We start from the raw sequence: 27,118 nt of genomic DNA on the forward strand, positions 1-27,118 counted from the left end.
ATTGTGAAATAAAAATTAGTGGTGAACATGCTGTGAGCCAAGAGAAATGGTTAAAACAGCGCGCAGTTTGCGCAGTTTGGGGTCTTTAGAGTCAGTGTTAAAAACAAATGTAAATGCGATGATGCAAACAAGTATCAAAGTTTAAATCCTCATATTCCATTTTGCTGAAGACTGGCTCTGCTGTGTGGTGAAGCATCCAAAGATCAGACTTTATCAAAACTCCATGGCCTAAATTTTAGTGCTGAGTTCAGTGTTTGCTCATGAAGAACAGAATGCAACAGAACCAGAAGGGTGAATGAATACAAATACCTTTATTCATGTGGATGCTAAGAAGACAGAGGTTATTATTCTGAAGTACTGAGAAGGTAGAACATGAAGACTGTGAAGGTAATGGGTTGCAGACAGATGCTAAGAAAAACACCAGTTTTTACTTCACAAAGCTCATAGTGTTTACATACATATTTACTGTCACAATATCAGATTTTCACTTCACGATATTCAAGAAGAAAAAATAGTTTTGCTGGTGTGTCGTCAAACTTTCCCACATCCACTTTTTGGAGCCTGGAAATTCTTTTCAGGTTAGGGTTGAGTGTCCCGGTGCAGGGTGCTGCTGCACAACGGAGAGATGAAGTAGGCAGAAGAAGATGCAGTGAATCCTTAAAAAAATGTTACTTTCAAGTGGCACTAGATCTTGGATTCTTAACACAATATTGCAATATTCATTGATCCTTTTTTTTTTTTTAAACTGTGTGCGAAGGTTTTCTATCGTCGACCTTGACCCCTTTTTGTGTCCGGTAAAGAATTGAAGAGCAGATAGATTTTCTTTTTTAATAGAACTTGAGAACCGACGGGAAGTTTTTTGGTCACTTTCAGGTCGCATCCAATTCAAACTCCACTGATGTCGGAGCTGAACTGTAGCTCATTGTTTGAGTTCTCACTCTGCAGGTGGTGTATGCAACAGTTGTTTCAGAGCGTCTGTTTCTACAACAGTTACCGTCTTGACAGTTATTGGTGACACCTGGCTCCCTTGTTCAATGAAAATCATTCCCTGATACGCTTTGATGCAGCTGAAAACCTCAGTGTAATGTTGAGTTCGGTACGGTGGCCCCGAAGGGCAAAAGACCACACAAAAGAAAAGTACGATCACAAACCAAAAAGCGCATTTACAAAAACGGAATCATAATCACAAAATCAAAATCACAAATTCAAAATCGCAACTGTTGTTGTGCAATTTGTAAATGTATTTTCATTTTGGAGATTGCTATTTCGTTCTTGTATTTGCGATTTTCTTTTAGTAAGTGTGCTTTTTGGTTTGTAGTCGTGCATTTCTTTTGTGTTTGTCATTTGCCCTTCGGGGCCGCCATAGTTTTTCCCAAAATGTGTCTAATCACTGCCAATTTCCCCACCAGTCACTTTATTTTCTGCATCTCGAGCCACGCAGAACAACATCCACCTCTTTAGGAAAAGTCATGCTCACACTCATGTCTCGGATTTTTGAGTCATTTGCACTTTGAGCCAAGACTCTGTTAGCAGTGTTATTGTCATGGCTTGTCATGGACTGGACCCAGTAGCAGAATTAGCACAGGTTTACAGAAGACTCGGGAGAGTGAGGATGATTTAACAATTTATTATGATAAATAATATAAAAGACAAACAGGAAGGATTAACCCAAGATGTCAACACCAAACACGGAGTGAGGAAACACAAGCAGGGAAAAAACCTGAAACAGAAAACAGGCGAATATTAAGAAGCATGACTAAGGGGGACAACAGAAGACGCACTTGAGGCCCAAGTAAACAAAAAGCGCTCGGTGGTGGATCTAAATCACACTCACACACAAGGAAATAACTATAATGTGGAGAAACAGAAAATAAGGGAGGATCAAATGTGTTTACCATGAGGACGCGAAGCAACCATCTGGCAACACGAGCTGGGACCGAGGTGTTGAAATCCATGTAGTGTTGATTCATAAATGAATCCCAGCCGTGTTGCTCTGGAAGCTAGAAACAAAGAAACGGAAAGAAGCAGGCAACAACAAAATAAAAGCACGGGCGCTATGTCCCAATGACAAACATTGCAGTGAGGATGGGTGATTGTTGTTTACGCTGATATTTATTGAGCCACCAAATGAAAAATTGAGCTGTCTTTAATCCTTCCCTGTCGAACCATATTACTACTGAGTCAGCACAGTCTCTTATTCATGGTCCTGAGTTGAGCTTGGTCACACTTGTGTCTCATCAAACTTACTCCGCTTCGCAGTCAGATTTAAAAGTCCAACACATCACTTCAGTTTTCAATTGTATTAACCATCCATTCATGCTAAATCAGACGCGAGTCGTCACCATGCCGTCCACGTGCTTGGCACACTTGCACTATTTACTACGAGCGAGCTGGGATCTCCGTGAATCTGCCCCTCAGTATTTAATACAATTGGCTTTCTTATTTTAAAACAGCATTATCCGAATGATGGAAGCAGCCGTGTAACCGCTCGCGGTGAGAGAAGCTTCCCCGGCTAATTGAATTAAGAGTTTTTCATTGCCGTGTGTTTGTTTTTGGCAGCTGCCATCTGTTTGCCGGCGAGCAGCTCTATTAATAATCTATTCAGATCCAGATTGAGGCTTTTTTCCAGCAACTGTTTCTCACCTCCTCTCTTTCTTCCCGTCCCTCCGTCTCTCTAAAGATTGTCATGGAAATCATCAAAGGTGCCAAAGCACGGACAAAAGAGAGAGCTTTGATACGGCGCAGCCAAAAGCAACAGAATTGTAGTCTAATTACAAGCAGCACTACTGTGCATGTTTAAACGGAGGACTCCACATATGCTAATGGATGTAAAAATAATCATGCGACAGCGTTTGAGGTGTTTAATGTGCAAACTGTGGCGAGTTCAATGCATTTGTTAAGGTTCACAAGCTGATGCTTCTCCTTCAAAATATTCTCCAGGGCAGGAAAAAGACGGGTTTTTGTGGCGATACACAAGCGTGGAGGTTTGTGGTGCGTATTCAAATCCAGGTGAGAAAACTAACCATCAAGTCCAGGCCACTACTCACTTCGTTCATGAAGGACAAACAAGAAGTATTCAAATTATTTTCAGAATATTAACATGTTAAATAAAGCTTACTTTGATCACTGCAGAGTCTAGTCTCCATAGTGTTATTCTCTTTTGAACTTTTACGTCACGTCTTGTGGTATTTCATGTCCACACCTGTGTCCCATTCCTGCTGCTCAACTGTCACAGCAGACACATAAGGAGGCTGGTATTCAAGTGGTTGAGTTCTCCACAATACACCAAAGAGTTGGAAGAAATGCGCTGAAGGGATTTGTGCGGGCAGAACGCGACTCATAGTCTACATGTTGCCGGGTATCTGCTGAACAAAATTTTGCCTTGGCGATTTGACCTGTCACCCACACAAAACTGTCAATGAAGAGATTCCTTTGGTTTGGTTGAGTTAACCAGCTAATGGACAAACGTGATGTACTACACGCCCTTGTTTATACCATCCATTGAAGGTAAATGGATCCTATGAAAAGTACATGGGCTGGTTTTTCCTGCTTTCTGTCCACCTCAGTATGGGTCAACATGGACCAACTATTTACTTTTTTTTTTTTTTTTCGTCGAAAAGTGAAAGCTTGCTCTGGTTGGATGGAACGGGTCATACTTTTTGGTAAATACCACCAAGTCAGACAGGCTTTTTTTCCGTTCTCAATAACACATATTATGTTTTTGTTTTATTTTATTTGATGATGTGTACAAGACTTTTTGTTTTGTTGTTGGATATTTGTTTATAAGAATGTATGTCTACATCAAAGGAGGTATTTTTAATTCGCCCTTTTAGCCTTGATGTCTTTGTTTTGTGTTCTCCAAACAGCTTCCTCTGCACACTCCAGTTTCCTCCCACAGTCCAAAGAAATATCTAGGTTAATTCACGAGTATAAATTGTCCATGCAATTGTCCGTGAGTGAGTGTGTTCTTTGATGGGTGCCCCACATCTCTCGCAAAGCGAGGCGGTCTCATATCAAAGGACGAAAACAGACAAATGACGACCGGATAACAATACATTGGTCAGAAAAGTAAAATTTGCAAGGGTTTCCCGAAAAGGAAGATGTAGTTCCAAGCTCAGTACGGCACTCATATTGTGATTTAATACATTTTATTGACAGCACCAGCAGTCGATAAAAGGCACCAATCATGTGGCTGGAATACAAGCGTGTCAGGCTTGTGGTCGAGGAAACAAAAAAAGCAACAGAGAATTCTTGTCATCACCAGCAGCCAATATTAACCCCCATTCTTCTTCCCCAGCCTCCGTGTTGACAGCAGCGCTCTCCTTTTCTTTCAATACTCTCAGAACAAGGAATTCCAATCTGCTGTTTTTGCTCAGTATTCCGATCACATCCCTCCGTCCTCAAGTAATACAAGTCCGCTTTAAAATTCATAACTACATTTGGAAAGAATAAAGAGCCGGTTCTGATGGAATATTTCCAGGGAGCTTACTGCAGCAGGAACACTGTTCTCTTTGGCAAATTTAACACTGGCGCCCAGGTTTTTAATACGTAGAGGGGAAGTCATGATATGAAAGGATGCAGAGTGGTGATAAGAATTAAGGGAATTGTTTTTGGATTATCCTGTACATAGATGATTTAAACAGACCGGAGGCCATATTTGTACTGTTCTGTCCTGTGGAGGACAAAATGATCAGAACATTATTTTTCACTCTTTTTCATACTGCAAGTCTGGAGTAAAGCTTAGAATACCAAAACTTCATGTTGCATACTATAACAGACTAAATGTTATTTTGCGTTATCATTTTTGGCTTTTATTTGTTACATTTAACTAGGCATTTTTAAAGAGTATTAATCACATTCTTAAAACAATGTGTTGTAGATATGTGATTCATTCTGTGCAATTTATGAATGTTCTGTTCGTATAAATGAGGGCAAGCCTTTATATGATCATGTACATTTTGCTGACTGTTACTTGTAGATTTTATTTATCGTACTTTTGGGAAAGGAGGCAGGACATTTTGTTAAATTCATTTCAAGTAACCAAAAGAATCCCTTTTTGCCTCCAAAATACCACCATTATAATCTTTGCCACAAAATATTTGTGATTGTGTTGACATTTTTTGTTTTTATTTGCCCAAACAAACTTCTATCGATCCATCTCTTCACCCAGTCATCCACACATTTACTTATTAAAAAAAAAAAAAAGCTGTTGTTTTTTTCTTTGGGTTTTAAACTGCAGATTCAAATATTATTTCCCACAAAATATTGTTGACTATTTTGGGTTAAAAATATGTATTATATATTCAAAAAAACATATCTAATTTGGTTTGAGATTTTCCCTTGTATTTATTCATTTTTTTGTGCAGAAATTTGGATCTGCTTGTGGACATCAAAATCAGGCCCAGCTCGAGAGTTTAAGCTAAAACAGCATTAGTATAAATATTTTTAGCAAAATAAAAAAAAAAGGATTTATGGGTGTGTTATCTTCTATTTCGGCTTAAAATAATCCAAAATTCCGCTCTACTACGCTGCTGAAGAAATGATCCCCAGTAGTTCAAACATCTCAGAATCTTCTCTGAATTATAGTCCAGATGTTTCCTGAAGGGCATCAAGTGCAGAGTAATGCGAAAGACTATGACATAGCTGGTGTGGGAGAAGGGAGTCACCAGTCATCTTAAGGGTCAGCAGGCGGCGCTATTGGCTTAAAAAAGAGACATTGTGAGGTTTCATTGAAACTGCCATTGAAAGCCAAAGCATATAGAGCAGAGAGTGACGCCATGTGGGCTCTGAAAATGAGACCGTTTCATGAAGCCTGACGTGGCTTTGACCTTGACTGAATGGCTGTCATGGACCCCCCCGTTGGTGTTTCAGGGTCACCACATGCATGTTACGTTCCTGGCCCCAAAATGTAAAATCATAATCCCAAGCCATCATTCCCACTTCCTCATGTAGTCCCCGACTTAAAGAAATTGCTGAGTCATGACACAAGGAGAAGTGAAGGAGACGGAGAGGAGCTTTGTCAAAGTTACTTCTCCTCCTCTTCTGCTCGGGAGCTTGGAATTGAATCAAACCCCCAGATTGATTAATCTGGGATGAATGACTTTCCAATGACCGAGGATTCGGTTAGATCCCCGACCGCCCCTCTGCACATATTTGAGTATTTGCACAGTTGTTTCCTGTGGATTCACAAACTGAACTTCGCTCGGCGAAATGTTGCGTCCTTTGTTCCCTTCCTGGAACGTTTGAATCCTGTGGAATCCCGCTCTGATTAAAAAGGGGGTGCGAGGAGGCGGATAACATGCCGCTGCCATCCAGCCAGAGAGCATTAGCCCTTCAGAGGAATGAACGACGGGCCAGAGCTGGGGCGTGGAACATCTACCAGATTCAGATGGACAGTTGTTTTCAGGAGACTCATGATCTTAAATTGGTTGGGAAAACCTTGGGGTTCGCGTGGGCAAGGCAGCCATTTTTCCATCCATTCATTCATTGGTCCATCCATCATCTGTCCACTATCAGTCCGTCTGTTCAGCCATCCATCTGTCCATCACCCATTGATCCATCAATCTCATCCTTTTTTCCAGTCATTCACCCAACAATTCACCATCTATCCTCCCATCCCTCCATCCGTCCCTTTTCCAGATGTCCACCCAGCAATTCACCTGTCGTCCTTCAGTCCTTGCGTCCATCCTTTTGCATTGATCAATGTAATCCATTGGTTCATCCATCCAATCCCTTTTCATCTGTCCGTCCATTATCCAACCAACCCTGCAGCCATCATCCATCATCGATCTATCCATCCATCATCTTCTCTATTCCATCAGTGCCGTCACCTGTCATCCATCCGTTCAACTAATCCTCTTGATAAATTGTTCATTTAGATTATTCACTTCATCATTAGCCCATCATCCATTCATCTATCCATCCACTCATCCCAAACCAGTATGTCATCACATCCATGCCGTACATCCAACCTATAGTTTCACCCATTACCTGTCATCCCATCGCTGCATTTATTCTTCAATTTAGTTCATTCATCCATCCACCTTTCTATGCAGATATTTTTTTTTTATCCTTTTACTTGAATGAAAACATCGAATGACCCAGTTACAGTCCAGAAAAACCCAGGCAACCTTACTTTCCTTTGGTTCCAAAACTGACCCCCATCACACTTTCACGTTTCACGTTCTTGCACAAATGTGTTTCTGAAAAATATCACCCACATGTAGTGCTGCGCAGAAACTCTCTCTTAAGAATAAACTCGCTCTTGTCTCCTTCTGTTAATGCAAAAAAAAAAAAAAAAAAAAGATAGACAAGGAAGTCAAAAATACAAAATTAAGTCTTCAACTCGGCAGGATGTTCTGTTCTGAATTAGGTCATGACCAATCAAAGCTTAACCCCCTCCAACACCTTCACCAACCAAAAATCCCCTCTCTGTGAACATTAGCTGTCTGTGGAGAAACAGCGCCTCCTAGCGGACTGGATAGTGTCCTCCATGTGTCCTGTTCTCTTTGTTGATACAACACTGCCATCTGTTGGATATAATGAGCACTGAAGCCGCAGTCAAACGTCAAAATGAAGCTGAAACACGTGTCATTTCCGGTAAAGTAAAAGTAAATTACATTCTAAAATGAGGAACTGCTCCTCTAAACCCGAACCCAATGAGGTGAGGGTGTGAGAGAGCGAGCGATGGAACGGTGCTGAATCTCATGTTCATTGTGTGTCACCCTGTTGAAGAAAGAGCAGAGACAAAAGACCAAGCTCTCATTGCCTTGTGTTCCTTACCTCCGATTTGTGACCAGAGTAGAAGATCAAGCTGCTGAATGATATTTCTCTGCAGGGCGTCTGTGGTCCTTACAGCTAGAGGAGGAACCCAGTCGTCCAGGAGAGACTCTGAGTAGAACCTTTGTGCCAAAGGAAACCAGGTGAGATGGTGCAAGATAGTAGAGTACTCCAGGCATGTCAAACTGGGAGGAGGTCCCGGGGCACTTCCTCCAAACATAGGGACAGATGACTTTCATCTATTGTAACCTCCACTGAGCTGAAGTTTCATGTGGAATTCAAGAAAGAAGGAAATGGCTCTATTTGTTTTATCAAATTAGTGACCTGACTTTTTAAACTTTGACCTTATGCGTGGTCTGACCTTCTGCTGTCTGAGTCACTGACTGGACTTTGGTATCAGATGAGTCCAAACCATGAAGGGAACAGGGGACGTGATACGTGATTTTTTTATTTTGTTTTTTTTTTTATACACAGATTATACAGTACAGAAGAAGCCATGGACAACACACTTTCATATATTAAAATATATATATAATAAACTAAATTGTGTGTTGGTTTTGAGAGCAACTCAAATATAAGGTTTTTTTCTCCTTTTCATTCAGCTATTTGGTGAGTAATTCTTGTCCCTTAAAATACATTGAAATAAAAAAAAGCTCAAAGGCTGCTCACAACAGTCATTGTGGAAGTGTAAACTTATTTTCTTCAGAAAAAAAACCCATTATTTTCTGTTTCACTGACCGAGTTTGTGATTTTTTTTGTGATGAAGCCATAGTACTGATCTCGTCAGCCCATTCTAATAAGATCTTTCCTGATACGGTATTTGATTATTCCCATCAACTTCATATTTTCATTTCCGTCTGGCAGCCCAAACAACCTCTTTTGTTGTCGATCCCAACGTCCCTGCCCTGCACATCTCCTGCAGATCTGAGAGGCTGATTGGCAATTTCACTATTTCAGGAGTATGAGATGGACAAAGCCCGTCTGAGAGCAGCCTGCCGTTACCATGGCGACGTTGCAACAGGAGGAGAGCGGCGAGCAGATTGAGAAGACTATTCTGATGTGATTGCCTGATATACAGCGCGCACTGTTGTTATTAGCCGTTTGCTGAGACGAGGACATATGCAGAGACTCAGGCACACAGATAAGACGTCAGTAACAAGCACATAAAAGAGAGTTGCTCTGTTTACGAGGCTCGCCGCAGGCCTGACTCTCTCCATCTCACACCCCGCTGACTAAAGCGTCTCATCATCAACTCTGCTCCGATTATTTTCCCACATATGTCTGGACTTAATAAAAGTGTCAGACGTCCAGCTGGGCCCGATGAATGGGACAAGATGACTCTCACAGCGCCGGCTTGTTAAAGACCATGAGATATGACAATGAGGCCGGGCGGCGATGAAGCAGGGAATGTTTCAGAGGACGGAGCGATATTCTGGATGAGGTGGATGGGTCAAACTGCACAGATTATCTGGCTGGGAAATAGATTCTAATATGAAGGCGCTTTAAATAATATATTTTAGGAGTGTTCAAATCGCTCATAAAAGGTTGGATGTTTCACTCCAAATTAAATTTCACAAAATTTTACTGTGGTTTTATATACTGTAGACACGAGGGTGGGTTTTAGTAATGTTGGCTGAGTAGCGACGTTGTTTTCAACAGCGCTCGTGGGGTTATTTCAGATACAAACTGCAGACCGGACAACACCGTTTTTACCAGTTTGTCAGCTGCTGTGCGAAGCTGTTTTTGGCTGCTGAGCATTGAATGAGGAGGGGTGGGAGGAGCTTGTGAGTGCTGGTTAAAAACATGCCTGGAAGTTGAATTTCCTATTGAGGGATAAATAAAGGACATCTAATCGGAGATACCAAAATACATTGGGGGGGGGACTCCTCTCCTGCAAGGAAAGGGGCTGGTGCTTGAGCACAGCGAGGGGTCCACCTGTGCATGTGCCTAGTCTGGACTGATCAACAGGAAGGTGACTTTGATGTACGAATCTGAGCAGAAGTGAAAAGTTCTCTGATTCTCATGACACTGGGCAGTGACAGGAAGGTTGCCAGTGAAGGTTACTCACCCCGCCATGGCCCCACCAGACACTGTGGCACATAAATAGAGCCGATCTCAATGGTGAGAGCTGTATTTTGAAGTCCAGTCCTTTAAAGTCTTAAATAATTTAAAAAAGGAGGCGAGGTGCTGAGTCAGCACAATGCACATTTGGTCTGTCTGCAGCAACGCAACAACACGCTTGAAAAGTTAACAAAGTTTATTACATGTTTATATACAAACAAACCCAGGAAGGCACACCTTAGCTTAAATAAGAATATACATCTTTTATGTTCCAAAGCAAACGGGTTCTAGTTTCCAAACAAAGGGAGAGAAAGGCCTCGAGGTTCAACGACTGAAAAATGGAGCTTTGTTTCATCAGCATGAAGGTCCATGAGAGCGACTGATCTGGTGTCAGAAAGTGACGAGTATATCTTAACACACTTGAGTGGGTTCGATTTAAATACGTGAAGAAGAGGGAGGCTAGTCTTCATTAAATATAGTAAAATATGTGCATCTAATTTTGTTACGCTAAAATAGATATCATGAAAGTGTTTAAAACATAATTTCTACATCATGTGGTGGAGCCAAAATGTGTTTTTTTTATGTATTTGACAAACAGTAGCTACTTTCATTGACGGTCAGCGTGAGTGAATCTTAAAAACCCACCAGTGAAAACAGAATCTCGAGTGTGGCGTTGCGTAGGTGGCACTAGAACTTCTGGGGTGGAAGAGTAAGACAATGACCCGCCACCACTCGTGACTCTTCTTCTGTCAACTACAGGTTCAGTCAAGGTCCAGAGAAACATCGCTGCAGACCAGGAAGGGCAAGGAACAGAACATATTCTGTCTTTTAAAGCGCCACGGTCTGTTTCATTTGAATATTCCTACTGCGACGCCAGGCCATCACGCCAGCAGGCCCAACCGCTTCACCTTTGCAGACAGGAAGGAGTGGATGATGAAGACGATGGTCTTCGGGCAAGAACGGAGGTCCAATTGCTGTAAGAGAGAGAGAGAGAGGGAACCAGGTCAAATTTTAAGAGTTGTGCTCCTGCAACGTAACAAACATGGCGTCCACAGAGGAAAACAAAAGTGAAGAAACAAAGTTGTTTTCAAACCCAAATAAGAAATAATATCTCTTTAAACTCTTCATCAGTCACACACATTTATGCACAATTTCATACATTTAATTGTGTTTATATGTTATTTGTTTTTTAACCTCAACACAAAAATTTTTAAATGTTTAGGTTAAAACTAAAAATAAACAAAAAAAAAAGCACAAAATTTCCTTTTCCTTTCATATCTGGCAAAAGTGAATAAAACACACATAAAAAATCTTTGACAAATGTAAATTAAAACAAAAATATACTATATCAGAGAAAAAAGTTACAATTGAATTTGGCTATGGCAACACGCCTTGCACAGTTTGCCCATTTTGACATTCAAGAGACACAGCCAAATCCACTCGTGTCAAACAGAAGCATCATTGCTGATGGCGGTGGTTGAGACTTTTGTCATGCCTCTCTCAAATGTTTTCAACCTTTTGAGAGATCAGCCTCATCCTGTTCTTCCAAAGGCTTCAACACAGAATCTGATACAAAGAAAATGGGCTCACTATTTCAGCTTCAGGGCCGCCAAAGTCCAGGAACATCATGCGAACGCCGTCGTCCGATGACATCCTCAAGCGCTCGAAAGGATGCTGCAGCAGAACACTCTTCCTCACTCCCATTTCCTCGGTGAAGAGAGTGAAGCCCTCATCGATGTGAACTCCCAGGGTGCACTCCTTTCCATTCCAATTGCAGGCTGACAGGAGGAAGCAGGGCGGGACAAAGAAGGTCACGATTAATAGCAAATACTGTGGAAAAAAAAACCCACAAATTGAAACAAAAACCGTCGAACTGTAGCACTAAATGCTACCAACAGATGGCGGTGTAGTGCTTGTAGACGGACGTGGACTGAGGTTTATGTTGGTATTTATTATTGATTCAATGACGAACTGTGGCTGCGATTCAATCCACGAAACTTGTTTTAAAAATTATATTAAAAAAAAGATGTCTACTAAATTTCCACTTTCATTAATTTCAGTTAACCTCAAAGTTTTTGGACAGTGGGAGGAAATCAGAGTGCCTGGAGGAAACCCATGCGAGCAAAGGCAGAGTGTTGTAGTTGAACCAGCGACCTCATACAAAACATGTCTCATGACAGTCATCCTATTTCAAAAGAGTGTAGGTTGCTGGTTCCAAACCCTTTGGAGCGGACCACCAAATTTTAGTCATTATGGAACTTTTAATAATAGTTTTAATAAAAAAAAAAAAAAAAACTTCTAGATGGCGCTGAATATGTCATGGAAACCTTTTCTCAAGTGTCCAAAGAACCTCACTTTTCTATTTCTAAATCTACCGTTTTGTTTCATGAGCTTTCAGACCCGGCTGACACACCTGCTGTGACCTCCTTGATCAGCTCGGCGGCGCTGTGGCATCCCTCCACCAGCAGGTGAGTCCAGGTGGACAGGTCTTTGGCAGAGTCCACCCGGAAAACATGAGTCTCCACGCCTTGCTTGGTGCCTGAGCGCAGGCCAAAGGACAGCTCCGAGTCCAGGAGAGGAGACGTCTTTCCAGGGCCTGAGTGGACCAGTCTGAACAAGGCAGGACAATTTAGAGGGCTTTTTTTTGACTTGTGACTTTCTCAGAGCAAACTATTTTAACATTATACACCACATAATAACACATATTTTAAATGTCAACTTTCTGTGGCTTAGAACATTTTTTTAATAGTTAAAACTCTTAAAAATTCCTTAAATATGTACATCAAAGGTGCCAAAAAGTTGTAACCTCATGTAACCTCCTGAACTCCCTCTAACACAAGTACATTAGACTTATTGGTGTTTAACAACTGCACCGCTTCACTGGCCTCTAACAACATAACAGTGGTTTAATTTTACTGAGATGAATAAAACTGGTGCCAGGGAGGAAATGGGTGCGGAAAAGACATGATGAGTCATAAGTCCTGTTCCACTAACGTTTTCCAAAGTGACGTTAAACTGCACGAGGTCCACACGGCCCAGTTCTGGAAAGAGTGAGCATGTGTTCTGATGGAGAGCCAGAATAACAAACCTGATCTCAGGGTGGGGAACAGATTGGACAGTGTGTGCGAGATGGACTACATATGTGTTCCAGCCACTGAGAGGAGAGACATTCTGCTCAGGTGCAAACCATTTCAAGGATTCTCAGGACTCGCATAACTTCATATTCATTCTTGTCGTTGAGTCTTAAAGCAAAAGCAAAGCGTTCTTCTTACTATTTCAATGTAATTATTATCCACTTCCGATTTATGATTATTATTATTATTATTATTAGTAGTAGTAGTAGTAGTAGTAGTAGTAATAGTAGTAATAGTAGTCATAATATTAGCAGTAGTAGTAATAGTAGTATTATTATTAGTAATAGTAGCAGTAGTAGTAGTAGTAGTAGTAGTAATATTAGTAGTAGTAGTAATAGTAGTAGTAGTTGTTGTTGTTTTTGCTGTAGTTGTAATAGTAGCAGGAGTAGCAGTAGTAGTAGTTATAGCAGTAGCAGTAGTTGTTGTAATAGCAGCAGTATAGTATAGTATATTTTCTTGGCATGCATATTCATTTGTGTGTAAAATAGCTAATGTAACTACCAAATAACCAAAATGAAATCTAACAATCCAGTAAAAATACGCTGCCTGGTCACGTGTCCTCCTCCTAAGGACTAGGAAAGACTATTGGATGTCTTTCCTTGCTCACTGCCTCCCTCTCCAACATTCTCCGTCCCACTCCTTCTATGTGTCTAACTTGTCACTAATTTCGTCCCCGAATTCTCCACTAGAGTCGATATTGCTCATCATCTATTGCCCCCTACTGGCATGACAACCCTGTCAATTCAGAAAATCAGAATGACAACAAACTTTGGTCTGGTCTATTTATTTGAATATAAATAATCTTCTCTGATCAAAGGCCTTGGAATCATCTTCCAGACGTCCCTCTCTTCCTCTCCCAGCTGCTGCTCTTCTATCTTAGCAGAGAGTGTGTGAAAGAGTTGTGTGTTTAAAGGTCAACCACAGGTCAGCAATCTTCTCCTGCATCAGCTTGAGAGTGAAGGTGTGTGCACCTGGTGGTGATGAGCGGATGACTCTTGGCTGGGCTGCTGAAGGCGTCTCTAGTCTCGGGCAGAGCCGGGTACAGCAGCAGGTCTCGGTCGGTCAGCACAGCCAGGACTGCTTTCTCCGGGCCCTGCACCACCTGAGCACAAATACTTGTGCTTAACATTCGGCTAAACTTACGTCACATTCCTGACCAGGAGCTAGAGGGAGCAAACATCGTCAGAGAGGAGAAGACAGAAAGCCAGTTGTCAAACAAGAAACAGAAGAATAAATACCAGATTTGGATTTAATCGCCGCCAAGAGCCAAAAAAGGCCAAAGAATGTCAAACAGACGCTGACTCCGTGCTCGCTTGTCTCAGCCCTTTAAATTAGCTTTGGGTTTGTTCGGTGAAGTGTTCAATAACTCCATGTAAGACCTCTGCTTTTCAGCCAGGAGGGATGTTTGTTTGCTAACATAATGTCTCCGCTTCTTTCTCAGCGTCAGCAGATTTTGAAAAGACAAAGAGTAAAGGGCATGTCTCTTATCATGTTTGGGATTTTGCATTCAAACCATCTGGCCTGCTGGACCCAGTTAGAGCAGGATATGAAGCAGAACTACATCAGTTTGATGGAGAAAAAACTACTAGAAATGCAGTAACACTTAAATTGTAGAACAGGGAGAACAATAAAACATTCTTTGATCGCAACGCCCACCACCAAGTGTCATACTTTTTTTAGCATTTGGCATATGGTTGATAGCAGTGAGCTTAATGGGACAGCAGGAGGCAGTAGCACCCTGTAACCCAGTGACAAAGGACAGGGAAGATGTGCGGCAGCTCCTTCAGCACCATAGAGAGCGATACATCCATCACAAGACTGGAACCAGATGGAACTCCAGAACCAACATGATCAACATTCTCAGAAGGTTTAACTTGAAATCTGTCATTTTTTTCTTCTTTCACAGCTGAACGCAGAAAGCCAAATGAGTCTCTGTGTACCTGTTCAGTAATCCAGCCCAGATGTTTGACGTCCACACCATGCTGCAGGCTCTTCATCTCCTCCTTCACTTTCGGTAACAGGTTGGCAACTCCGGCCTGGATGGCGTTGTACCACGACTGGGCCATTGCTGGGTCTTTTGCCCGCAGGAACAATGACTTCTTTCTGTTGGAGGAAATCACCTCAAAATACCTGGCAGAAACACAAGCCGGGGAGAGAAAGTGGCAGTCAGAGTAATGAAAGACATGTGGCAGAACGTTCAGGTTTGTTTCCTAATTATTTTTGGACAGACAGAATATTAAATCCCTTCAGGGTATTTCCTTTACAGTGATTTCTTCGTGACTGCTTCCCAGAACTCAAGGAAAATAGAAATCAGATGAGTGTTGCAGTACCTGTTCTCAGTGTCTGGGGGGCACTGTTTGCGAGAGACCTGGCACATCTTCAGGGGGACACTCTGGGGCTCCTTCACCTCAGGCAGGGAGAGCTCTGCCCCCTTCTGAGGTGTGGATGGGGGGGACTCCCAGGGCAGGGCGGCTGGGGAACCAGAGTTCTTAAAGAAGGCAGACATCTCCTTGATGTACTTCACTGCAGCAGAGGACACAAGAATAAGTGAATTAACTTGGGATTTTTTTGAAGATATACAGCTGGTAACTGAGCATTATTGTTGTTTTTTAAACATGTCATTTGACAAAAACTGCTCCCACCTTTACTATGTTCTTCAAAAGAAAAAAAAATTACAACACCAGCAACAGATTCAGCAACTCTTCCATTAACTAGCACAAAGCTCTCGTGCCTCACTCCGACACAACTATAGCCAGAACTAGTAATGTAATGTTCCAAACACCATATGGTTCCACATCGTACACGCCCCCCACCTGAAATGTGCCAAAGGACAAAGTGGATGGAGAGAATATTAACCATTTTGTGTCATCAATCTGAAGTGAAACAACATCCACACAACCGTAATTACAGGGCGTCACAGCGGGAGGCGACCAGACCACTTGAACAACGTGTGCTTATTTGCTGCCACATCTATAAATGCAACCGGCTATACACACAGATTTTCTCATGAAGTGTTTGTATTGCTTTCCCTTGGTAACTGGTGTTTATCTCCTAAAATGGCAGTAATCAATATGTGGTCAGTCTCGCCGCAACCAAGCGGGTGTGATGAAGATCCCGGGACATTAAGGGTGCGTCTTTTTTGAAAATGAATATTTCAGTTTTTCAAAGTGCTTGGTGGTTTCGTCCAGCAAAGCTTGCTTTGATATTAAACTGGGTGGGGATTAAGATTTTAGCCAAACTGAAAGAAAAGAGAGGCAAAAAAATCAAAACCGTATATCACAAAAAAAAAAAAACAATATTAAACAAATAGTATGAGTGTGATAACTTGAAATAGTAGTAAATATGAGTGTAAATATGAATGAATATAGTAAATATGAGTGTTCTTTTATAGAAACATCAAACATAAAAACATAAAAATTTGAATAAAGAGTGAAAAATGAATATTATCACAAAAAATGAGTGAATAGCGCAATATATATAGTATAATTTAAGTTTTTTGAATGATGTTGACACTAATATTCATATGTGACTGAATGAATGAATCAACATCAATCGTCAAAAACATTTTTTTTTTTCGCAGTTATCCATAAATAGGACGTCCAACAAAACCATTTAGAAATATTTCCATATTGTGTATTGTCATAGTAGCAAGTAAAAAATGGAGAAAGGAGAAAAAAACTTGTTTTTGACAGCATGTGTATGAATAAAATTGAAAATACATTGAACTCAAACTCAAAGTGTGATGAGAAATGTTACATTTACAGTGACATTTAATTGCATCATTGTCATGAGAGCCATTTTTTTTGCATCGACAACCTAAGTAAAATACTAAAAATAAAATCAATTGAAAACATTCCACACAGTCATTAGAACTGTAATATTTTTGTAAAAATAAGTACAACATTTACGGAAGAGGATTAGGGCCAGTGAAGAAAAAAAAAAGCCAGAATTCTGACTTTTTTCTCAGAATTCTCACTTTAAAGTGATTAGTGATAAGTGATAATATAAATTAGTTAAATAACATTAAAGCCTCAAATAAATCTGGTCATAAAAACAGAAACAAATACATTAAACACAAACCAAGCTTCAAGACTCGTTTAGCTTTGACTCCACCACTTGTAGACGTGGACCACACGTGGGCAAAGTGCGACCCACATGGGGCCTATATTTTTGTGGCTCTCATATAGTCAGAGTGAAACTACTAACACAATTGTCCAGAATGTTGAAGATAACCTTAACAGTCCATTTTCCTGTCCTTTCCTGTCCTTTATGTCACACACCTTTTCTATAATATGCTACCAATTTCTACTGTCTTATGGGTTGGTGGCCCCTCACTACACTCCCTATGCTATGTATTGTGGCCCCTGAGAAAATTTGGTAGCCCACCCCTGAAGTAGACAGAGGAACCAACACACTGATCACCTCTTCTTTAACTAAATAAGGGCATTGTAAGCACATTTCAAATCAGAATGAACCCACATTAAGACTAGCAGCATATCTAAAAATGTTAGGAACTAGCCGGCACTATTCAAACCACCATCCACCGCGCACACACACACCTACACCCACCCACCGACACACACACTTGATTGCAGAGGAAGTGGTGTAGGTCTGGAAGGACCGAGGTAAAAATAGCTCTGAGGACACGAGCAAGCATGAGGCTGAAGGTAGAGCTCCTGTTTCACCGGGAAAGTGTGAAGTGCAGCTCTTGCTCAGGATTACAGGCCCAAAGTCAGAGGGCAAGCAGATGAGTCCCCGCACAGCAGGGGTCAGTGAGAGGGCTTTCACCATTCCCCCAAAATAGAGCTCCTTCCAGCCAAGCAGGCGACCACACACACAAGCATTTTTGATCAGACGGAAAGCTTTTCACGCAGTCCAACTCTGGGCAGACTTTTGACACACATTTGTCTGTGGTGCGAGGTTGATCTGACAGCAGCAGCCAAAAGCCCTGCACAAGTGCTCTGAGGAACGTGAGAACACAGGAAGTTGAGGTGGATGAACAAAGTGAGACGCTAGCGCTCGCCGGTAAGAAGCTCGACAGTTATCGGGCTTCAGTCGAGGAACAGACTTGCACCCGCAGACCTTCCCACCTGACGTCAGCAATCACTGTACATGAGGCTCTGTTTGCATCCACATCCATTGAGATGGACAAAATTGTATCTTTTCTATAACGCAATTGCAAAGCTTTATCACCAACATCTGATTTGTTTGTAGAGGAGCTCTTGACTAGGACGAGCCTGATGACTTGCAAAAGCAAAATTATCATCTTTATACCATCATAATAACTCAATGTTTGGACATGTTTAAGCAGCAGAATTATGTTGTTGTACAGCACAATCAACAGTAGTATCATGTTTACACAATATAATTATGACTTTTATACACTACAACCATCTTTCTTTGACAATCAACAACATGTTGGAATAGTATAAATAAAATAAAAATAAGCAGGAAAAGTCCATCATGAGGCCTACTGAAAACAGGTTTGCAACCCACTTTTCTGTTCTATACTCGAATTGAGAATAAAATGATATTGTGTTAAATATAATTATTACGGGTTTTAAATACAAACAAACATTTAATATTGTTTATTGTTTATATAACTGTCTAAAATAGAAGGTAAAATTAAGAATCCATTTTTCAGTTAACTGTGATTCTAAAACAATAAAACACAAAACATCTATAAAGTCAACGTCATCGTGCTACGAGATCCAGATTTATTTAGAGTCAGCAATAAGAGCAGCAGCATGGTTGAAGGTGCTAATATTTTATGCTATTTTGGGATGCAGGAGACAAGTATCTAGAACTGTTCAACTTTAATAAGCTGAACCAAACCAAGCGTAGCCGCACATATTAACAATGTCAAGTAAAATAGTGTCACATGTTTATTTTGGACAGACGTGACTCTCAAGACGGAGGAAAGCAATGACCTCATAGGAGCGACTGCAGTGTCTGAAACGTGGGAGGGGTGATGGAATGGGAAACCGAGAGATGCAACGTAGAGACAGAAGATCTGGCATGTTGAACAAGCTGCTCCACTCAGCCAGATATGTTGCCATGAATACCAGCGATGGCACATTTAATACAGAGTTAAAATTAGCTGAGAAGGCACTGTTAATGCTGTAGCTTATCTGGCACCCAGTGAAACCACTTCAGTGTTGTGTCAAGTTGCTCTGCTTCTTCTGCAGATTCCCCCCAGAAATCCCTGACTGTCAATCTCTAATGTCCTGGAAGAGCAGCATGATGGAGCGAGTGGTCATTGCCTCGGAACAATTTCAGAAGACTGGACGTTCCTTTCAGCTACCAGGCAACCGTGGGAGCAGCAGGAATGCCATTGGTCAGTTGGCGACCTCAGAAGCATGCGGTTGGCTCTGTAAACCACGTCAACCAAACAATGACTCAATGTTAGCGCACAAACAAGGAAGAGATGTACCGAGCCAAAACAACATCATAAATTACCATGAAACAAAAGGAACACTCGCTGTTTTATTCACTCTCTTAAGGTCATTAGAGGGAAGAAGAAGTGAGCCCTTGTACATGCAGAAAATAATTGTTCGGATGGAGCCTGGAATTGACAGTAAAAATAAGTTCTGTTAACTTGTACTGGTACCACGTTGTGCACATTCAGCCCTTTCCCTACTCTGACCAGCAGCAGGGGGAAACATAACAGTGCTGTCTTCACCTCACAATTTGCTCATCCCTAAATTTTTTTTTTTCAAATATAACTGCGTAACAGTGTCCCACACAGTACTCTTTTCTTTTCTTTTTCTCCATTAGTTCGATGTTTCTGTGAAGCACATGTAATACATTTTAGTCATATTTTATGGTTGCATGGTTTCATTATTACAATTATTATCTTCTAAATCTTCTGTTGCGTCAGACAGCTACAGTATATTTTAAAAAGTTACTTTTTAAATACAGTTTTCTTCATTTCATAGTTAGATTTCACAGTCAAAATCAATAATACAATAAAATAACTTGTTATACATTACCAAACTTTGACATGACATATTTCAACATTCTTCTTTTCTTTCAAAACATTCATTTACATTTTTCACACTCTAATTTGAATAGTTTTTTTCTTTATAAGCATACTAAATTTCTCACTTCAATATTGATATGCACATTATCTTACCACAAAACATACAATTTACTTTTTTTTACAAGCTACGTTTTTTTGTTTTTTTTTGCTTACATTTTCTTGATTTTCATTCCAAAATTGTGCCATATCACAAGTGTTTCTTAATATTGTTCCTCCACTTCTTCATGACTTTTATTATTTTTTATTATTATTATTATTTTTTTTCTATCGGCAGAAACAAACTCAGCTGCGCCCACCGCGTAATATTGGGGGCGGCTCAATATCCATTGAGGATTGTTAAATATCGATCCAACACCTCCTACTTGTCACTAAAAAAGTTGTATATGTTTACAGATGTGAACTGCTTAATAATCTGACCTTAGTAATACCACACCGCTGAAGTAGTGCACATCCAGCCACAACAGACTTTTTAATAGGAAAAAACAAACAAACGTGCAACATGGCAAATATATTGAAATAATTAAATGAAACACAAATACTAAGCGATACACCTTGTTTCTGGGACCATTGTAAAATCCAAAGCACAATAGTACAGGTCACACAAAGCGAAATTGAGGACAATTGGCCTTATGGATTGGATGGGTCCTGAAGTCATATCGGCGTGGACTGGAGCCGATTATGAGCCACAATACTTTAAAACAATGATTCGAATGTATGTCTGACAGCTCTATGGATCATCAATCATGCATAACATTTATACCTCTTAGCAGTTCTCAGAAATAATAATAAAAAAAATAAATACATGCGACAAATGTTCATCTTCAACCCACTCCCAAATACCATGAAACATTTGTCCTCTGCTGAAATATTTACATAAGTTCATCGCTGCTTTAACTCACTTCATTAAAATTGCAGATCCACGTCGACCTGAGGGATGGGAAGGTATGGAAGAGAGAGAGTGAGAGTGCAGGAGGGCAGCGCTGACGTCTGCAGTGACTGCGAAACCATTTCTTCCAATACAGACATTTGCATGGTACACACAGTGTGATAGCGATCTTGAATCAATACGGTACGAGTGAATGACGCCTCAGCAGCCTGAAGAGTGAAGAGTGATAAGCTGATATCGTGTCTTGAGACACTTTAAGGCTTTAACTTTGGGCTCAACTTCAGAAGAAGAAGCATTTTACAGACGAGGACACTCCACTGCATCAGTCATTCACATTACTGAAAAACCGAACCATTCATTCATTGTCTTTCTGCTAATTTCCCCGATAGGGAACGTGTCAAACTTCACACCAAGTCATCTTTTTGGTCGAGCATGAACTTGAGGTGGCTGACCACAGAATTTAAAGATCACACCCATGTTGGTTACTCTGTCTGAGTTTTGCCATACAACTGGCCGCTTTGTAGTGGTGATCCTTCAAAGTTATATTCGTAGCGCTACATTGGGAAAACTGCTGTCTCCCGAAAAAAAATAAACGAATAAATGACCACTTCACAACAGCGGCAACAGTTCTTGATCAGGTCAATCTTTTTGGAATTATCAGAATGAACCCAAAATCATTTATCACTTTGTGAGCAACATGAAGCAACAAACATCCGGTGTACATGACCCCCTAATGGAGGGGAACAAGGGTCAGTTCCACAACAAAGTAGAGGTGGTACTTCTCAGTGAAAGGGAGTGTGATGAAAGATTATCATGGTAAAAGAAGTACATGATAGGATTTCCTGGTCTTTTCGTACAGAAGATGTTATCAACCACATTAAAACTGGTGCAGACTCTTCATCCAGTCATCTTTCACTGGCCATGCCACTGACCTCCCTCCCCCATATCTGCACTCAGCATGTGTTGACACCAACACGATAATTCAGCAAAAGCGAAAGAGACTGGCCAGTTAATTTATCAGGGTCCCCGGAACCGGCAGCGGGGTTCAAAAGGTTCCTTGCAAAGCAAATTCCACACTGTGGAGGGAGATGTGTCTGGGGACTAGTTGTGATTTAATAACGCTATGTTTTATGGAGTTAATCCATTCCAGTGCCAAAAATAAGCAAGAATTTCCTCACGGGCCAGCAGCTTGGATAGAAAGGGAGCTGAGCTCGGTGTGTGGGGTCAGGAGCTCCACGGCACGGCTTTGCCCGCAACTGACAGCAGTGTGAGACTAATGGTGTGTGAACACGACAGCAGAGAAACCAACGAAACACGTGTTTTCTAATGTCACCAAAGCTCATATCAGTCAGTAGCAAGTTTCAGACTTTTAGAAGACCCCGCCTCAAACTGAGTTTATATATATATATATATATATATATATATATATATATATATATATCTTCTGTGTGTGTGTGTGTTGAGGATGTTGAACCTATCACAGACCAGCTCAGTGAGTGGGCGTGATTCAGGGCCCACCAGGTTTTCCTAATGCACATTCCCGTCACATCAACTACTGCTGTAACCAATTGCCTGCCTTATAACAGAAAGAAGCGATTCCAGTGCAACAGAAAAGGTGGAAGGAATCTGAACAGGCAGAGGACAAAAAAGTATGGGACCAAAAACGATCCAAAATGCCAATGACCATCAGCAGTGTCTTCCAGAAACGAAGAGAACTTCAGAATTGTTGCACAGTTTGGAAGTTTTGGCTTCTCAGACACAAGTTTTTGATATTACAGCAGATTTAAAGCTCTTACAGGCCACATAGAGGGACTATAGAGGCTCCACGGGCCTTAAATTTGACATGCAATTTAAATAATAATAATAATAATAATAATTTGTTAGTCGAAAGAGTAACTCCTAATTCAACACTTTGCCCATTGCAAGGAAAATGATGTTCAGATATCTCAACATTATTCTACAGTACCTTAGCTTGCTCGAATGAAGTCATCTGATCAATATGTCATGTCTAAGACATCCACGGTAAAAAGATGTTTTGGCATAGCTACAGTAAGCCAACATCAGGATCAATATTAATATTAATATTAATAACTTGTGAGTAAAATTTTCCAACCATTTGAATGAGCACAACAGTTTCTGTCTGAGCTCTTCTGATACTTTCCCAACAACATTTTATCTTGGTTTAATTAAAATTCAAAGAACAGAAAAGACAGGAGTCCAACAGAGTCACGACAAGTGCAGATGTACAGTGGTGAATATCACACAAAAAAAAAGACAATAAGAAGACTCGTTCAAACGTAACACGTCCATTTAGCTCCTTATTTCTCCCATGAAAGGTAAAATGAAAGACACCAGGATTGGTCATTTAATCTCAAACACACAGCCATGGATCAGTGACTCTTCAATGGAAGAAGAAATCAACTCAATCAGAGATTAAAGTTTCAATTTCTTCCTTCTGTAGTTGGACCACATGCACCCAAGTATGAATGACCTCGGAATCCAGATAAGACCAAATCTGAGATGAAGAGCATGTTTTTATCTTTCTGGTGCATATGGCTCTTTAATCAGGAAAGGGGATAGCGAGGCAGAGGAGGGGTTGGAGAACAGTGATAGTTTGTAAAGGAATGTGGTATTAGTGGGGGAAACACTGGCTGGAGAAGAAAGGTTTGGTTCTTAAGTAGCAATTATGCTGTCACAGATGTGGAGGCAGAGAGCTTTAATGAGGTGATAAATTATATTTGTCATTGCGCAACGGAACAGAAGTGTAGGAAGTTGTGATGACACGTTCGCCAAAAACAGACTGCATTATATAAGGCAAGTATCAAAAGCAACATATGGTTGTAAACACGTGAAGCAAAATGTTGAAGCGGATCAAACTGTTTCCTTTTTGATCTTTTTCCCAGTTGTTTTCAAAAAAGTGCGTGAACACACTGTAGCTTCAGAAGGGTTTATGTGGGTCACAAAAAAGCATGAAAGGTCATTAAATGGATTTTCTGAAAACTCAGGCCTGAAATAGCTTTAAAAGCATTAACTTGGACGTGAAGGGACAATAAAAATGGCGTAAACCCGATGGAGGTGAGGTCTAATTTCGATCAGAAATACATCAGAATGAATGACAGGCAGAAACTTGTAATTGGCTGGTCGCAACACTGGATGCTTGTAATGCAACATGCTGCGAGTATGACTGGACACTGTTGTGAAAGAACAGCTAAAGACATCAAATGATCGACAAATGCAAATATCAGCAGGAGTGGTAGGAGGATGAACTACCTTAGGTTTCAGACCACAGAGTGCACCACACCCTATAAATTTATGAAGAAAAACAAAAAGCGAAGCTGAGCTTCAAACACATGGGCAGAACCAGCACATTAATATCAATAAAAGACCTGTGATTTCATTGTGAGTAAACTTGTTTAAATCTATATACTAGCCACGTTGTTTAAACCGCAGATCAAGGTGACTTATAGTACGGAAATTACTTTGCACAATGGCCATCAATGCGGTAAAATCACACTGGCAGTTACGGAAAGACAAGTCGGCAATTTAAGGCAGGCAACAAATATACTTTTTTTTTTCGGCGTCAATATTTTTATTAAAAAAAACATCATCAATCGAACGATGATTGATGAATGGATTCTTTCAGGAAAATTCAAGATATACAGCAGCAGCAAAATAAAACCACAATTTAAAAAAATCAGGGCCCAATGTGAAGATGTATAGCGTTGCCCTGGTGTCCCACCTCTTCCCATGCCAAATGTATCATGTGCTGTGCGCAGCCTGGTAGCTGTGGTTATCTGCAGGTGCCATCTCTGCATTAGCCAAATGCTGCCTCTGAGTCTGAGTGACTTCAGCACTGACCTGATTATAGTCTGCAATCTAGCCAAGAAATTTGTCACAGATCATACATGACATACGCAAATGTGCAAAATAACAATCTAATGTAATATAATGATAACTAGTCTAAACAGTACTACTACTGATAATAAATAATAATAATAATGATAATAATAATAATAAAAATAAATAATGATAGTAATAAAAACACAAAAGTACTGCAGTTTTCTAAACACTTTTATATATTATGTGCACATGATTTTAGCATATTCTTTTGTCCTGCTACACTGCCTGGCTGTCAGGCATCAAAAGACCAGGTGTCCAAGCTGCAAAGAGCATGTTGACCGTGTCAAAGTTACGGCTATATAAAACCGTCTTCAGTCCAGCTCTCTCTTCAAATCTTTTTTACAGCGTTTACTCAACACACATTTGTCAGAATGTGACAGTTAAAGTCAGCAAAGCAAACAGTGTGACTGAAAAAAAAAAAAAAAAAATCGTCCACAGCAGAGATATGCAGCCATAGGGGCATGCGGAGCACGCAAGCTGACAGAGGGACACATCAGTTACTGTACAATCCAGCGTGACAGGAAGTCCATCCAATGTTTATGGAAAACATGAAAATCCTGGGTGACCAATTGTCAAGGAAAAAAGTGTTGAACTCAAATATTTTCAGAGGAGACCTAAAAAAGTGACACCTCATAATGATTATGGGCACAAATTGTCTTGGAGGATTTCGGTTTACAAACTGTAAATTAGGAAATTCTCACTTTCAATCCCAAGACATTTGTCTCAGACGGGCCACCAGCAGGAGCACAAGCACATAGAAGTGTTGGAACAGATGAGGGACACACTTTGAACCTGAAGTGAACTCGGGAGCCTGCAGAATGGAGCTTTAAATTCTCAAGCGGCATGATATTGCATAAACCAAGCTTGAAACTGCGCAGTGAGATAGAGATATGTGCTGACCTTACTTTTCCCTGCGTCTACGTATCTTTTGTTAATGGTCTAGATTCGCATACGTCCTTGAAAAACTTGTAGATAGCAAATGAGGGTTTAAGCAACCGAGGCGAAAAATGTGAAACGAAATCCTGCTTTTTTTTTTTTTTTTTTTCTAGCTACTATGGCTTGAGACCAACTAAACATGATAAAGATGGTGACTGACGAAGTGTCAACAATGACCTTGTATTACACCGATATGAAGGTAAAATATGACAATATTCTTGCTGACTGAAAAATGAAGTATAATTATCTATGTATATGATCAGGGAGACGGTGTGCATGAACATAAGATAAATTAAAAATACATGAGGAATTCACTACGTAAGGGAGCTGAGCATGGTGATGCATGATAAGGAGAGTAATTCATACCCTTAAGGATTAGAAGACAAATGGCGAATAGAGGATTGAAGTGCACGAGGTATTGAAGGTCAACTACTGCACATAAACAGCAATAGTTGATGTTTATTCAATCATGTCGGGTTCAAGAGTGTGTAGTCTGATAAAATAATAAATGTGAATAAATAAATAAAACAATCATTTAAGGTCCATCACACTGAACATGATTTATGGGACAAAAGTAACTTTTATATGTTCAGAGCCATGACTATGTGGGAGAGAGCAACAGCAACACTGGCCCCGGTTTCTGGTGGTACTGGGCCATATCCATAAGTCTGTGGTACCCGCTCACAGTGATCAAGCGCCCGGACAGAGGGGTCTGTTCATATCCGGATCTGTACATAACGTGAAGCATAAAATAGTCTTTAAAGGGAAGGTGATAGTAGCGGATGTGATGGACCGTGGGGTACCAAGGAGCTGGAGTCAGTACTTGGGGCAAGACCCTCGGGATACCATGGACAGGTCACCTGTAGGGCACATACCTGACATGAAAACAACCAACATACACACACTCACACCTATGGAAAATCTAGTCACCAATTACCTGTGTATGTTTTCTCGGAAGTAAACTGGAGTGCCAGGAGGAAACCCGCACAATGTGGACTCATGTTCAGTCCAAGCTGGAATTCTTAACCTTCACTGAGCAGCCCCAGATAAACAACGTGGATTTCATGTCTTCAGTCACTGGCAGATTAAAAAACGTGAATTTATGTTGTCAGTCTTAACTGATAATAGTTGAAGAATGGATAAGGCTCAGGGACAGACACAATCCTCTCCATCTCAAGAGAGCATTGACTCAAGTCAGAAGTACAGCACTAAGCTGTTTTTGCCTATGATCTCATGAACCTTCACTGAACTGTCTTAAATTACAAAAAGACGGTGACATCAGATGAGTGAGAATTCCTCCACACATAGTTGCACTTTCTGTGTGCTCACCATGACGTGATGGTTTACTCTTGCCCCTTACCTTTAACCTCAGCCATTACA

General features: G+C 40.7%; 1 protein-coding gene across 1 annotated transcript in view; it reads right to left on the reverse strand.

The window, feature by feature from the left end:
- Positions 1–9,102: 9,102 nt before the first annotated feature.
- snta1 (syntrophin, alpha 1) overlaps positions 9,103–27,118 on the reverse strand; it is a 31,695-nt gene continuing 13,679 nt past the window's right edge. Inside the window, exons 3-8 of the mRNA XM_053868981.1 lie at positions 15,305–15,497; positions 14,915–15,104; positions 13,946–14,076; positions 12,254–12,450; positions 11,431–11,618; positions 9,103–10,814 (exon numbers count right to left, since the gene is read on the reverse strand). Of these exons, the coding sequence (XP_053724956.1) occupies positions 10,722–10,814; positions 11,431–11,618; positions 12,254–12,450; positions 13,946–14,076; positions 14,915–15,104; positions 15,305–15,497 (992 nt within the window). The 3' untranslated portion in view covers positions 9,103–10,721. The remainder of the gene's footprint in view (positions 10,815–11,430; positions 11,619–12,253; positions 12,451–13,945; positions 14,077–14,914; positions 15,105–15,304; positions 15,498–27,118) is intronic.

Source organism: Synchiropus splendidus, chromosome 6, assembly GCF_027744825.2.
Source record: "Synchiropus splendidus isolate RoL2022-P1 chromosome 6, RoL_Sspl_1.0, whole genome shotgun sequence".
In the NCBI taxonomy this organism is placed as follows: domain Eukaryota; kingdom Metazoa; phylum Chordata; class Actinopteri; order Syngnathiformes; family Callionymidae; genus Synchiropus; species Synchiropus splendidus.